General features: G+C 47.4%; 1 protein-coding gene across 5 annotated transcripts in view; it reads left to right on the top strand.

The window, feature by feature from the left end:
* Positions 1–15,615, top strand: part of LOC146863413 (transcription factor COE3-like) — a 464,528-nt gene that overhangs the window by 165,982 nt on the left and 282,931 nt on the right. For all 5 annotated transcript variants that reach the window (XM_085642844.1, XM_085642843.1, XM_085642842.1 and 2 more), the window contains exon 5: positions 14,044–14,117. In XM_085642844.1, coding sequence (XP_085498970.1) covers positions 14,044–14,117 — 74 coding nt within the window. The remainder of the gene's footprint in view (positions 1–14,043; positions 14,118–15,615) is intronic.

Genomic DNA, 15,615 nt, shown 5'->3' with positions numbered 1-15,615 from the left:
TGGTAGGTTATTGGTTGGAGGGGACAGTAATGCCCCCTTGGAGTGGGTAGTCTGCAGAAAATGCTGCTTTCTGCCTTCCCCTCCCCAGGGGCTGAGGACCTTCTCAGGCCGTGTGTGCTCTGTGGAAGGGACTGTTGCCCAAGGCCCTGGGGGAGAGGACCCTCTCAGGTATTGGGCTCTGAGAAAGGGATTGTTGCCTGCAGCCCCGGGGGTGAGGGCCCTCTGAGGCCTTGGGCTCCTAGCAAGGGACTGCTGCCTGAGGCCCCGGGGGCGAGGGCCCTCTAAGGCCTTGGGCTCTGAGGAAGGTACTCTTGCCTGAGGCCCCGGGGGTGAGGGCCCTCTCAGGCCTTGGGCTCTGAGAAGGGATTGTTGCCTGATGCCCCGGGTCGAGGGCCCTCTCAGGCCGTGTGTGCTCTGTGGAAGAGGCTGTTGCGTAAGGCCCCGGGGGCGAGGGCCCTCTCAGACATTGGGCTCTGAGGAAGGGACTGTTGCCTGAGGCCCAGGGGCGATGCCCTCTCAAACCTTGGGCTCTGAGAAGGAATTGTTGCCTGAGGCCCCGGGGGCGAGGGCCCTCTCCGACCTTGGGCACTGAGGAAGGGACTGTTGCCTGAGGCCCCGGGGTTGAGGGCCCTCTCAGGCATTGGGCTCTGAGGAAGGGACTGTTGATTGAGGTCCCGGGGACGAGGGCCCTCTCAGGCCTTGGGCTCTGAGGAAGGGATTGTTGTTTGAGGCCCCGGTGGCGAGGGCCCTCTCAGGCCTTGGGCTCTGAGGAAGGGATTGTTGACTGAGGCCCCGGGGGTGAGGACCCTCTCAGGCCTTGGGCTCTGAGGAAGGGACCGTTGCCTGAGGCCCCTGGGTGAGGGCCCTCTCAAGCCTTGGGCTCTGAGAAAGGATTGTTGCCTGAGGCCACGGGGGCGAGGGCCCTCTCAGGCCGTGTGTGCTCTGTGGAAGGGATTGTTGCCTGAGGCCCCGGGGGCGAGGCCCTCTCAGACATTGGGCTCTGAGGAAGGGGTTGTTGCCTGCAGACCCAGGGGCGAGGGCCCTCTCAGGCCTTGGGCTCTGTGGAAGGGACTGTTGCCTGAGGCCCTGGGGGCGAGGGCCCTCTCAGGCCTTGAGCTCTGAGAAGGGACTGTTGCCTGAGGCCCTGGGGGCGAGGGCCCTCTCAGGCCTTGGGCTCTGAGAAGGGATTGTTGCCTGAGGCCCCGGGGGCGAGTGCCCTCTCAGGCCATGGGTTCTGAGGAAGGGACTGTTACCTGAGGCCCCGGGGGCGAGGGCCCTCCCAGGCCTTTATCTCTGAGAAGGGATTGTTGCCTGAGGCCCCTGGGGCGAGGGCCCTCTCAGGCCTTGGGCTCTGAGGAAGGGACTGTTGATTGAGGCTCCGGGGGCGAGGGCCCTCTCAGGCATTGGGCTCGAGGAAGGGACTGTTGCCTGACGCCCCGCCGGCAGGGCCGGACTGGCTACTGGGCTTTTCTTAATAAACAATGCAAAACAAATGTTTATAAAAGTATGCTTTAAAGCTATTCGTTTTGCATTGTTCAAGTAGAAGTTCCGGCAGCTCCCCAGCAACAAAATCAGCCCCCTCAGCAGTGAACCTGGACCCCACCTTGCCACCCCAGAGAAATGCTGTGTAGCCAATCTTGCTCTGATGGGGAGGGGTGGGAGGGGGAGAGCTTTCTCAGGCCATGGGCTCTGAGAAGGGATTGTTGCCTGAGGCCCCGAGGGCGAGGACCATCTCAGGCCATGGGTGATCTGAGACAGGGACTGTTGCCTGAGGCCCCGTGGGGTGAGGGCTCTCAGGCCATGGACTCTGAGGACAGGACTGTTGCCTGAGGGCCCATGGGACGAGGACCCTCTCAGGCTGAGGGCTCACAGGAAGGGACTGTTGCCTGCAGCCCTGGGGTTGAGGGCCCTATCAGGCCGTGGGTGCTCTGAGGAAGGGACTGTTGCCTGAGGCCCTGGGGGCGAGGGCCCTTTCAGGCCTTGGGCTCTGAGAGGGGATTGTTGCCTGAGGGCCCATGGGGCGAGGACCCTCTCAGGCTGTGGGCTCACAGGAAGGGACTGTTGCCTGCAGCCCTGGGTTCAAGGCCCTCTCAGGCCGTGGGTGCTCTGAGGAGGGACTGTTGCCTGAGGCCCCGGAGGCCAGGGCCTTCTCTGGCAATGCATGCGCGTCATGAAAAGCTCAGGATGCTGCCTGCAGTCCGGGCGGCCTGGCCCTCTCTCTGAAGATGTCTGAGAGCAGGGTGCTAGGATAATATTTCTTGATAAAGGCGCTGTCGTTGTCTTCTGACAAGCTCTAATCGCTTCCAATTTGCTCCTGACCTCCTGCGTTCAGCCCTTTTATTGTTAGCCATCTGTTTCCAGCTCTGACTGGCACTTAGTAAGAGAGAACGTGGCGCAGACGGGAGGAGTGGAGGGATGTGGGACTGTGTGTGGAGGGTACTGTTTGACTGTTGAGGGGAGTGTTGCACTGTTGGGTGGAGGGGTTTGAGACGGTGAGTGGGGTGGAGTGTTAGACTGTGTTGGCTGTGGAGGTAGTGTTTGTGTGTGGAGGGGATGTTTGACTGTGTGTGGACTATGGAGGGGAGTGTTTCACTGTGTGTGTGTGGGGAGGGGTTGGGACTGTGTTTGGAGGGAGTGTGGAGCTGTGTGTGGTGTGTGGAGAGGGGTGTTAGACTGTGTGTGGAAGCATGCAGGACTGTGTGTGGAGGGGAGTGTTTTACTGTATGTGAACTGTGGAGAGGAGTGATGTACTCTGTGTGGAGGGGTGTGGGACTGTGTGTGGAGGGGAGTGTTTTACTGTATGTGAACTGTGGAGAGGAGTGATGTACTCTTTGTGTGGAGGGGTGTGGGACTGTGTGTGGAGGGGAGTGTTTGACTGTGTTGACTGTGAAGGGGAATGTTGTACTGTGTGTTGAGGGGTGTGGACTGTTTTGGAGGGAGTGTGGAACTGTGTGTGAAGGGTAATGTTTGTGCATGGAGTCACTGTGGAGTGGAATGGTATACTATGTGTGTGGAGGAGTGTGGGACTGTGTGTTGGGAGTGTTTGACTGTGTGTGGACTGTGGAGGGGTGTGATTGTCTATGTGTGGAGGGATTTGGGACTGTGTGTGGAGGGGAGTGTTTGTGTGGAGTGTGGATGGAAGTGTTTTAATGAATGTGGAGGAATGTGGGGCTGTGTGTGGAGGTGGGTGTTTGACTGTGTGTGGTCTGAGAAGGGTGGTGTTTGACTGTGTGTGGAGGGGTGTTGGACTGTGTGTGGAGGGGAGTGCTTGACTGTGTGGACTGTGGAGGGGAGTGTTTGTGTGTGGAGGGATGTGGGACTGTGTGTGGAGGGGAGTGTTTGACTGTGTGTGGAATTGTGAAGGGGAGTTTTGTACTATGTGTGTGGAGGGGTGTGGGGCTGTGTGTGGAGGTGAGTGTTGTACTGTGTGCTGGTTGTGGCTGTTGTTCTGTGTGTGTGGAGGGGTGTGTGTCTGTGTTTGGAGGGTGTGTGGAACTGTGTGTTTGAGGGGAGTGTTTGACTGGGCAAAGACTATGGTGCAGGTCTGGAGGGGTGTGGGACTACATCTGGAGGGACTGTGGGTCTGGTGGGAAGGGGTGTGGACTGGGTCATAAGGGAGTGTTGTGTGGGCCTGGAGGGGTGTGTGTGACTGGATGTTTAGGGACTGTAGAGATGGTGTGTAAGGGAGTGTTTGACTGGGTGGGGATGGAGTATGGTGTGTGTCTGGAAGGGTGTGGGTCTTGCTCTGGAGGGACTGAGGGAATTTTGTGGGGCACTCTGGAACTGCTTGAGGAGGGAGTATGTTGTAGGCCCTGAGGGGGGCCTGCCTGGATGTGGAGGGACTGTGGGGCTGGGGTGGAGGGCTCTAGGACTGGGTACGGAGGGAGTACGGTGCAGGTGTGGTTGGGGTATAGATCTAGGTGTGGAGTGTGTGTTATGTTTGTTGAGACAGTTACAAGTGTGTGCAATTCCATGGGTGTGCAGGGTGTGTGCGGTTTGTGAGACGGAGGTGTGGTGTGGGAGCGTGTGCAGAATGGGACTAGTGAGAATGGTGTGTAGGCGTTCTGTAAAGTGTTCTGGAAGTAGAGAGGGACTTGTGAGAAGGCTGTGTGGGGTTGGTGTGAAGATGGTGTAGTACAAATGCAGAAGGAAAATGTGGCTGTGTGGAGTAAGTGTTTGGACTAGGGATAAAAAGGGAGCGTGGACAGTGTGAAGCTGGTATGGGAAGTGTGTGGGGCTGGTACCATGGTCATTGTTGGCACAACTGGCCATGAGTATCTTAAAGGCACTCTACTTTTTAGACAGTTCTTTTCCTTTCTATTGTCAAAAGACCTTTTGTGGACTATAGCAAAGCTTTGGGACACACATTGCTTAGAATTGTTTGGCTTACATATCACTCCTGTTTGCTTACTTCTTATTTGATAGTTCTCTTTCCTCTTTTCATGTTTGCCCCTTTCCTGGACCATAGGTTCTTTACCATTCATTGATTGTATAACTTGTACCTACCATTTTCTCCAGGCTGCTACATTTTTACAAAGCTCTTTTGCGTATGTTTCATTTAAAAAATATTTTATTTACCGCCCATGTGGCATTTGCCATCTTTAAATATATTAATAAATATAAACAAAATTCTATATACCATCACAATGTATGTGTGCCATGGCTGCTGCATCTTTCATCATGCTTGGCCACCATCGCCTCATGATGCATGATCATACATTTGTGCAGGCACGTATTTGTGCTTTTTTCCTGATGCTGCACATCATCGGCAAAAAAGCATTGGCAAAGGCAACAAGTTGAAACGGCATGACATTTTGGCTTTGCCATTGCTTGTTCTCCTTAAAACTAAAGCAGTTTAAAGAAATTCCAGGACATTTACTCGTGTACAGGTATCCTTAGAGATGAGGGGGAGGCCATGGTCTGCACTAACCAGAGTCAATGTGACCTCCAACCTTTGCGACAACAAGAGCTACTTATGGTCAATGAAAATCATCTCAGCTACTAATATTTAGTCTAGTGACCACATCAGACTAGACATAACCTTTAGCGCTCGTGCGCACACTTACAAGTTCTTTCTCTCTCTCTCTCTCTCTCTCTCTCTCTCTCTCTCTCATAACATGGAAGTCGCATTAGGTAACTCCCTCTCGCTGTCTACAGGTAAAAAGGCCTGTCCTGTCACTAAAACTCATGGTTTCTAACTGCCACTCCTCCACAGCCTGCTGGGCATCATGGGAGGCATGCTCAGTAAAGCAGGGACTACCTCTCCAATCCACAGGGTCCAGCTCTGGGTAGCATGCCATGTCACAGAAAACCATCAGAACACATGCGTGGTCGTCATACGTGTTGAAGCAACAAGTCAAAGCACCAACATGATTTAATAAGTGGACTCCAAAACCATAAAGAGACAGTTACCACTCATTGCATTGACCTCAGAAGGATGAAAGGCAGAGTGGCCCTGCTGGACATTGAACCTGTAACCAGTGTGTCAAACACTGATGCCTGAAGTGGATCCAGTAGTCCATGGAGCCAGAAGACACCACACCCTAGAGACTCCATGTTCTCGATGACATGAACTCATACGGTAAGTAGGATGGGCCTTTTTAAATTGTGCACATACAGTCCAGAGCAATCGGGAAAGGTTGCACTTTGTGAATCAAAGTACCTGAATTTTCTCATGGTGATGGAATTTTTAATTATGCCAAAGAAGTTGGACAAATTCGGGGCACTTCACAATTTGAGAAAAGGTACGGACTCTGTTGAATTAAAATCTACTTATCCACAGTGACGGCCCGTATAGGGCGTGTTACCGGGGCGGTGACGTGGGGCAGAGGAGAGGCAGGGTGGGGGGTTGCAAAATGCGGCATACGGCCGATTGCAGGTAAGTTACGAAAAAAATAACGAAAACAAATTTTGTTGCGCGCGCTGCATCGCATTTGGCGATGCTGCGTGCGCAACGAAATTCGTTTTATTTATTTTTTTCGTAACTTACCTGCAATCGGCTGTATGCCGCATTTTGCAGCCCCTCACCCTGCCCCTTCTCTGCCCCACGTCACCGTCCCGGTAACACGCCCTATGCGGGCCGTCACTGCTTATCCATTCACCAGTTATCCGACCCAACATTGTGGGATATTGGACTGCAGGGATTTGCTTTCTCCGGGCTCACCTGAGTATTAATGGAAACAGCTGCGTCATTTCCGCTCCTGGTGGCCCCGCCCTGTGGGAAGGAGCATTGTTCTCCACACGGAAAAACACCAGGAAAGTTCAAACGGACCGAAGACTCCTTTCCTTCAGAGTTAAAAATGGAGCACTTACTCAGCTTGGCACTTAGCAAAGCTTGTGAAACTTTCAAACGATACCTGAAGGTAGGGCTGTCGGATTACCCTTCAGACATCTGCTGCTTGATTTGTGCCAGTGCTTACGGGTGGCGAGCACCAACGCCCAGATTTGGGGACTGGCCGTGATTTTTCATCATCAGACTTTGAGCAAGAGAAAGAGAAAGAAAAGGAGAATGGAAGAGAAATATCAGAAGAAATGCCTGAAAGCAGGGATGAAAAAGACAATGTAAGAGTGAGATGAAGACACAGGTAGTGCACGCTGTGGTGGGGAGAAGGCCTGAGGTGCCGTCAAGGCTAAGCAGATATTGTCCTTTGAGGTGTCTTTTGTGTTGAATGGTTGGCCCCGTAAGGACAGTCTACCTGATATGATAAAACCTTTTTGGGAGGTTAGATCTGAACTCTCTTTTTGTGATGGATTTTTGTTGAGAGGAGAGAGAATTGTACCCCCAATGAATCTCCGTTCTTTCATTATCGAATTATGTCATGAGGGTCATTCTGGCATCACTAGAACCAAATCTATGGTCAAGAAATGATTCTGGTGGCCGGGATTGGATATTGAAACAGAGAGGATTGTCAGGAACTGTACAGCGTGTGGCAAATCCGATAAGTCTTTAAAGACTCTCAGGCCACCTATGTGTGACACTGTAGTTTCAAGAGAACCATGGCCATCGACATTTTGGGGCCTAAAGGAGACCAATGTGGTCATTCACAAAGGTACATTATTGTGCTGATGGATCCCTTTTCACGTTGGCCAGCGGTTAAGATTGTTGATAAAGCTGATACAGTTGCCGTTCTTGAGTTTTTGGACGAAGTTTTCTCTTCTAGAGGCATTCCTGCATCATTGATCAGTGACAATGGAGTCCGGTTTGTGTCTACTAAGGCTAAGAATTATTTTGCCAAACTTGGAATCAGTCACAGAAGTACTTCTCTTTATAACCCTAGCGGGAACGGTATGGTTGAGGGGTTTAACCGAGTGTTAAAAGGTATAATTCAAATTGCTACCAGTGGTTCTCAAGATTGGATTACACAGGTTGGTAAGACTGTTTGGGCCTATCGTGTGATTGCCATGGAAGCTACTGGTTTGCCTCATTTTATTATTATGCGTGGTCGCAAACCCAGATCTAAGTTTAATCCGGGGTGGTTATGTCCTTCTGGCACTGTCAATTGGTCTAGGGATGAGGTGTGGAACAGAATGCAAAGCATTCATGAAAAAACAGAGATTACTTCAATGTTAAACATTCCACCAAGCCGGTCATCATTGAAGTTGGTGACGGGGTTAGGGTTAAAAAACCTGGGTTCGTTGCGAGGCTGAGAGTGCTTTCTTTGATGCTGACGAAGTGGTTGAAGTTTTGCAAAATGCTGTGAGACTTAAAAATGGCGAAGTCTGGAACCTAAAAAGGATTGACATTGAGCGTCCTTTCCAATCTAAGAGAACCAGAGGTAATCCTTATAATTCGGAATGGTCGGAGGAGGATGTGGATGGTGCATCCGAGTCCAACTCTTCTGTTTCTCCTAACCTCATAAAAGATACTCCTGTTGAACCTTTTGTTGTTGAGGGGGGGGATGTGGTGGTTTCCGGCTGGTCCAAATCTGGGTGAGAGCTCTGGTTCTCCTCCCCTTAATCAGAAGCTTCCCCGTGAAAGAAGAGCCCCTACTTGGCTTAAAGATTTTGTGGTAAATAATATGCATTTCTTATTGTTTGCTTCCTTCTCTTTTTAGTAAGTTTCCTTTGCTTATTTATTTATTTTGTTTGTCTAGTGTCAAGAGGGGGAAGTGTTGTGTTGCTTGCCAACTAGGTTGCCTCCTTGCATTCTCGTGACTTGTAGAGAATGCTTCTATTTGATTGTATGTTCTGGTTCCACGATATGTTGTGGACAGAACGTTACTGGGAGGAATTCGTGATGGTAATGTCCACCAGCGCTCCTCAGGAAATAAAGGATATATGTGGATCTGGACTTGTACGTGTCCGTTACTTCAAGGTGTCTTCCATTTGTGTATGTTCTGGGCACACTTGAGGTTTCAGAATATTTAAATCTCCTTCCAATCTCCCTGTTCATCTTTAGTGAGAACTCATTTAGGTTTCTGTCTCCTGAAGTTGGGTTCGTTATTTGCCCCGGTCTTGTGGAGCAGATATGGGGTTTTCCTAGTTGTTGATGGTCCTCATGAGAGGTCCCACCCAGTGCTTAATTTGTAAAACAATAAGTGCTTGGGTGGCATTTTTAATGTATACTGAATTAACAAGTAACTAGTGTTGTGGTCATCTCTAAATTAGCCAGACTGCACCACCTTGTGGCAGACTGTCCCAAGCACCGGTGTTGAATATTAAGTGCCGGTGCCGAGCATAGGAAACCACTGGCTCAAATTAAGCACTTGTCCCATCACAAGGTGACATATGCACTGATGGAGAGAGGGTCTTTTGAGTTACGTATCCATGGGCATAGCATTGTCCAAGCCACTGAAGCACAATTGATTTGTAGGTACACCGCATCCCTCTAGAATCTCCGCTCACACATTCACTCTCTTCAGACCTACCAGGCTCATCTATTCTGCCTGTCCTGGCGGACACCTCCACACATTTGGCTAATACCAGTCCTTCTCAGGCGGTAATGTATTGCCCCTCATGCTTCCATTCCACAGAGGCATGACTCCGCACTTGGTTTCCATAAATCGTCGCTGACGCACTTTTGCCCACTCCTCGAGCGGCCTTAAATAAATGCCACCTTCCAATTTCACTTCCAGGATCTCACTCTGCGGACGCCACCGCGGTACCTATGCGACCAGGGCTCATGTAAAACAAGGACACGACGTGATGAGTTTCAAAGATGGAGAAGAGAATAGAATTGTTATTTGAGTTATTGATCGAACTGCAATCTGTGTGAGATAGAAGCATGGCTTTCGTGGTTGTCCTATGCATACAAAGCGGCAAGAAGCCACAGCTTCTGGAACCCGTGTCTTCCATGGTGGAGTTTAACAAAATGGTCGCTACATACATGACCAATGGAATTATGTGGCAGTGGAAGATCAATTTTGTGGACAGGTTGGCTAAATTATTTAGCAACAAAAGTCAAACTATTAACAATTTTAATAGTTTTTTCTCCATTTAATCCCGAAACAGGTTTTCATTTCATATGCCAGCCCCGGTGGCTTTGTAGACTACTCCATCCACTGTAAGGGACTGTGTTTGACCTCATGGTCACAGGTTCAAATCCCAGTGGTTCCACTCAGCCTTTCATCCTCCTGAGGTTGATAAAATGAGTACCATTGATTTGGGTATCAATAAAAATCTATTATTCAGCTGCAAGATACCCTTGGGTGAACGTGGGCTTTACAAATACGCATGTTATTGTTAAAATGTGCACATTATGCAGAACATTTTAATTATATGGCAAGTATACGCACAGAAACCTCTGCTGCCACAAAATTACTTTTTTTACCTCAATTGCCCTGATTGTATTCCATCATGCTACAGGGTAGCAAGGTAAGTTTCTGGCTTCAAAGTCCGAAACAAAAGCGCCTCTTGAAAAGTCAGGCACATTTGTAGGGTTTCATTATTTGCCATTGAGTCCGTTGTTTGGTGCTTTTAAGGTGAACGCCAAAAAAAAACAATTATATATATATGTATAATTACATGTTGAGACTTTTTTTAACTCACAAAGTCTGCTTTCTATCTCTATGCATTCCTTATTTAAACTAAAGCACGCAACCAATTGTATTATACCTGCATATGATTAAGACCGTTACACAGGTCGAAACGTGTAATGCTGAATGCTAAACTCCTTTTTAATAAAGGACATTTGCTATTTAACCGGTTTGGTGTGGTTCATTGCCACGCAGCTGGAGCAGCGTGTGGGTTCTTTTTCGCAATATTATACAGACTGACGCCCGAGTACGAGCCCTGACCCAAGAGGCTGCGGCATCCTGATCAGCTGCAAAGCTCTTTTGATATATATATGTATATATATCAAATATATAAATATATATATATATATACTGAATTTAAGGGTGTGAAAGAAAGTGATCGGTAATAGCTAATGGGCTACTTACCTTTAGGATGTCTAAACCCTCTAAGTGATCAATTCCTGTAGGAAGGGGAACTAACCTAGCCCTGATAGGTTGCTATTCTACAATCTCAAGATGGAGAATAGTGAAAAGTTGTGTCTACATCGCCTGGCCCACCCAAGGGGTGGTACTGGCTGAATGTGGGCACACCTCTTCAGCTAACTAATTTTCTCGCCTTTCCTCCTGCCAAAAGTGGCATCCTTCACTATCTGGAGCTGCCTGGGTTGCACTTCAAAGGCCAAATCGCCTTTGAAGCTTTCCACCCTAAAAGGCCATCCTGGCCTGAAGGAGGTGTGAAGCACCTCCACTCAGAGCAGGCTTTGTTCCTGGCCTCTGAGAGCGCTGGCTCTCACCCCATGAGGTCAGAAACATGTCTGGTGGTGGCAGGTCGGCTAGGACTAATTGAAGACCAAACCAGTGCTTGGTAGGTTTTCAGGTGACCCTCTAAAGTGTCCTCTGTGTGCATTTAATAATAAATCCATCACTGAGGATTTATTTAGACGAGGTGGTTGATACCAAACATCTTAGGGTACAGTGAAGCCATCATGGAGCTTGAAAACGGGTAATGACAAGTATCCAGCCAGTGCATTCTCTATGGCTTCCCTGTGCACTTACAATATACAAGAATGGATTTGATATTTCAGGGTCATATTTGGCCATGCAGATATGTCCACACGTGGGATATAGTGCACTCTACCGTAGGGCTAGAAGGCTTGCAGTAGGGTGACTTACCTATAACTCATGCAGTGTCTGTGGGCATGGCACATAGGGATGTGAGCCATGTCTACTCTTCGGTTTTCTTTGCACCAAGACATACAGCCTGCAATGTCAGTGTGCATGGTTTGGCGAGGGGTCCCTAGGGTGGCACAATTTATGATGCAGCCCCAGAAACCCTCTTCAGTACCTATGCCCGAAGCACCATGGGAACCATTTACTAGGAACTTCTAGAGGTGACTGAAGTGGTACTAATTGTGGTACAGTTTTGGTGAAAGAACACTGTACTGGGAACCTGGTTGGCAGTGACCCAGCGCACTGAGTCAAAGTGGGGGAGTACTGCAACAAGAACCCAGTTTCTCACAATGATTCTCTGAGTGGGTTTGTGAGTGGGTGCACGAGTCCCTGAATGAGTGGGTGCATCAGTGTCTGAGTGGGTCTGTCAGTGGGAGTAAGAGTGTGTGAGTGGGTCTGTTAGTGGGTGCATTTGTTTCTGAATGGGTCTGTGAATTGGTTTGTGAGTGTCTGAGTGGGTCTGTCAATGGATGGTGTGTGAGTGGGTGTTTCAGTGTCCGAGTGGGTCTGTGTAGGAAGCTGTCTCTCTATATAGTGTACTGAAATGAAGTACGCTACGTAGAGAGTCCAGTGGATCCCTTACCGGTATACAGAGGCAAAAGTAGATAATATTAACACTCTTTTTGTGGTAATGTGGGCGAGCAGTTAGGCTTATCAGAGGGTAATGCTAAGCATTTTCTGTACTCACAGAGGCAATAAATAAGACACACACTCAAGAATAAATCTGAGACCAATTTGTTAAAATAACACCAATTTTTATATAATTTTTTAGACCAAGAACTTAATTCTGAGGTAACTACATTTTAAGTTATGATTTTTCAATTTCGAATTTGACAAAATTCAGAAATTCACTTAAAAAACCAAAGGGAGTTACAGTTAGGCCTGCACACTCACCATCAATTAACCCTGCACACTCACCAGCAATTAGCCCTGCACACTCACCAGCAATTAGCATATTTTTAACGCCTACGGACATGGCGTCGGTTGTTGAAGCACACTCTAATAACATTGGCAGAACATTGAGTTTCATATATATTTGAGTGCACAGTGGCATTTGTTTTGTTAGGTTATAGTTAGGCTCAGATTTCACTCCAACAAAACCAGTGAAATTCAGCAGTTATAGTTACCTGAGCTAACTATAACTGACACCCCCGCAAGTCAATGTTTATGACCTCACATATTACATCACTCATGGCATGGTCAGTGACATCACTGATGGCATCTCAAATGACATCACTGATGACATCATTGATGAAATCATCAAGTGAGTGTAAGTGTTTTTAAGAGTTTATAGGTGTTAAACATATATACTAACCTACTGCAAAAGTTAAATTAGTATACTAGGTGCACTACTACTGAGTAATACTACTTCTAACACATATTATGTGAGTGTCTGTGTGACTGTACGTATACTTGTGTGTATGGGTGTGTGAGTGGCTGTATGGGTGTATAAGTGGGTATGTGAGATGCTGTGTGAGTGGTTGTATTGGTGAGCGAGTGGGTGTCTGTGTTTGTGTGGGTGAGTTGGTGGCAGTGTGAGTGGCTCTATGGGTGGGTAAGTGGGTGTGAAGTGACTGTATGGGTGAGTGAGTGGGTGTCTGAATATCTGTATAAGTGAGTGACTAGGTGTTTAAGTGCCTTTATGAATGATTGAGTGGGTGTTTGAGTGAGTGTTTGGTTAAGTGAATTGGTGTGTGAGTGGCTTTACTGGAGAGTAAGTGTCTGTGTGAATGACTGTATAAATGAGTGAGCGGATATGTGAGTTCTTGTATGGATGTGTGAATGGGTATGTAAGTGGTTGTGTGGTTGTGTGAGTGAGTGCTTGTTAGGGTGAGTTAGTAGCTGTGTTGAGAGGCTGCATGGGTGAGCGAGTGGGTGTTTGAGTAACTGTGTAAGTAAATAAGTGGATGTGTGAGTAGCTCTATAGGTAAAATCACATGTATGAGGCTAGAGAAAGCCACTTCACATGGCTTTGAATGGCCTCACAGATATGGAGTAAGGCAAGGCAGCGTAAACTACTGCATTGCCTTACTCTGCGCCCGGGAGGCATTGCATGGGTGTTGCGGTGGATTTTTCCATGCAACACCCATGGATTTTGACCCTGCCCCAGATTTACAAAATTTTGTGAAGCTGGGAAAGCGCCAAATACTCAGGCCTCCTGAGGTGAGGCGTAAGGAGGAGAAATATGTTTATTTCTCCTCGTTTTTCCTCTTTCCATGTCTGCTGTATTTTGCAGTACTCCTGGAAAGAGGATAACGCCTCTTATGATTGTTTTGTGAAGGAAGGTGCCCCTTGCAATGGAGGCAAATACTGAGAATGCCTATGTTGGCGCTAGGCTGCTGAAACGGCACCAGTGCAGGCAGAAAGGACAGGAATGCACTGTATTGCTTAAATACGGTGCATTCCTGCCCTTCCACTTTGGCGTAGAGCAGCGCAGCAAGGTGCCGTGCTACACTGCCCTACGCCAAAATACGGTAAATGAGGGCCCCTGTGTATAAATCCACATTGGCAGAAGAGTGGATGCCACATGATGCTCCAGTTGGTACACCTGAGATCTGAGACTGACACCTCCATAGGAATAGTGCTGGGAATGTGTGTTCAGTCCCAAATGTTGTACATTTTGTTCAATGTGCAGGAGTAATTCTAAAGGTGGATCTGTATGCCTTTTCTTTGTGAATCTTTCCCAAGATATGATGAAACTTGTCTTAACTGAAACTCACTTCTGTGTTGTCTAGTTGTCCTTCCACAGCATGGGGGCTCCTCTGATTGGACACTCTTGTGTTCCAATCTGCGGTCCAGTGTATTTTGCTGTCCTACCCTCTTGGACTCTGCTTCTGACCCATTTGGTCTCTCTTGGCAGGCAATCATCTACGAAGGACAAGACAAGAACCCCGAGATGTGCCGTGTGCTCCTCACACACGAGATCATGTGCAGGTGAGACGCCTTCGGGGGGCGTGGCGCTCCCATCTTAAGGAGACTTTGAGTGGTATCAGCCAACGTTCTAGTCACTTACTGTATCATAAAGAGCTTTTAAATGTAATGTATATCTAATGCAAGGGTCTCCAAGGCAGGTGCTGGAGGACGGATCCAAGCCACATTTACAGGATAAACAATAACTTGGCAAATTATCTCCAATAAGATTTCTTTATAAATTAGAGAAATATATTATGTCTTTCTTTCTTTAATAAATGATGAGATTTGAATGTGAGATGAAACATATTTTAAGCTTTAAAGGTTAGATTAATAGCAAATGTATGAATAAAGTTTGACATTGACATTGACTTCGATTTGTTGTGTGAACATTAATCCTAAATGGATATCAAGAAACCGCCATTGAATCTAGTTCTCCTAGGCTTATGTTGGACACCACTTGTCTAGTGAAGAAAATTAGCCCTGGGCAAAATATGCATTACACTGGCATGGAGAGCATTATTGTGGTAATTTTGTGTTGCTCATTTTACGTGACATTCCAGAAATGACACTATTACGACACATCGTACAATTTTGAACAACGGAGAGCGAGCGGCTGTTGTTCGCGTTGCTTTTGTTTTTTTGCACTATTTGTTAGTGTGAAATGAATCCTTTTGTCCAAAGGGGGACACAACAACGTTTTTTGTGCTAAAATACAGCACCGAATGCCAGATTTCATTTCGTGTAATTACGCGTGGTTACACATAATGTTGATAGCATTTTGCAAAATTACACAAAATTAAATTATGCGAATTTTGCACACCCCTAAATAAGATTTGGCCTACACAAGAGGGATTCTTATCCTATATCAGTCCACAAGTGAAGAATCTTGCCAGAATGTACTGATCACTGCTAACTATGTAAAAGATCTGCATTTAGTTTGACAGAATGCAGGCCCATCTCATACTGATATTTAGAAATTCTGGCGCGGATCTGAAATCCTAGAAGTAATGGCAGAGCCCCACTTTCCACTGCAGCCAAGAATTACAATCAGGAGGTTCAGCGGCTTTGCAGATTCCCTTTCTTCGGGTTGTATAGTGATCACACTTCAGGTATTGAGTCCTGGTATATTTAATGCAGCGTATAGTTTTCTACATATAGTGGATGAAAATATTATTTCACTCTGTAGAATCATAGATACTTAGACATTAAGGAAAAGTCAAGATCTTAGAGCAAGTGAAATAGAAAATGCATGAATACAAGACAAAACCTAATTGTTAGGCAATCAAGTCAATAAAAAAACTTTGATAGTGCACAAAACATTTACATTTGCGGTTTAAATAAACAGGTATTCCGGCAAGAAAACCCAATAACTTAATGTAAAGACTTTCCTATCATGGAAGTTTTTGTGCAGTAGTACTTGAGGGAGGGGGCGGGGCTGGAGTGGCCATTGTGGATAATTTAACTTTCACAAAGTCTTCGTTTTGTGCAGTTTTGCAGATGTTACATCTTTTTATTTAAG

Source organism: Triturus cristatus, chromosome 2_2, assembly GCF_964204655.1.
Source record: "Triturus cristatus chromosome 2_2, aTriCri1.1, whole genome shotgun sequence".
Classification (NCBI taxonomy): Eukaryota; Metazoa; Chordata; class Amphibia; order Caudata; family Salamandridae; genus Triturus; species Triturus cristatus.
Note: the sequence above shows the minus strand (reverse complement) of the source record. Positions and strands in the feature narration are given on the sequence as shown.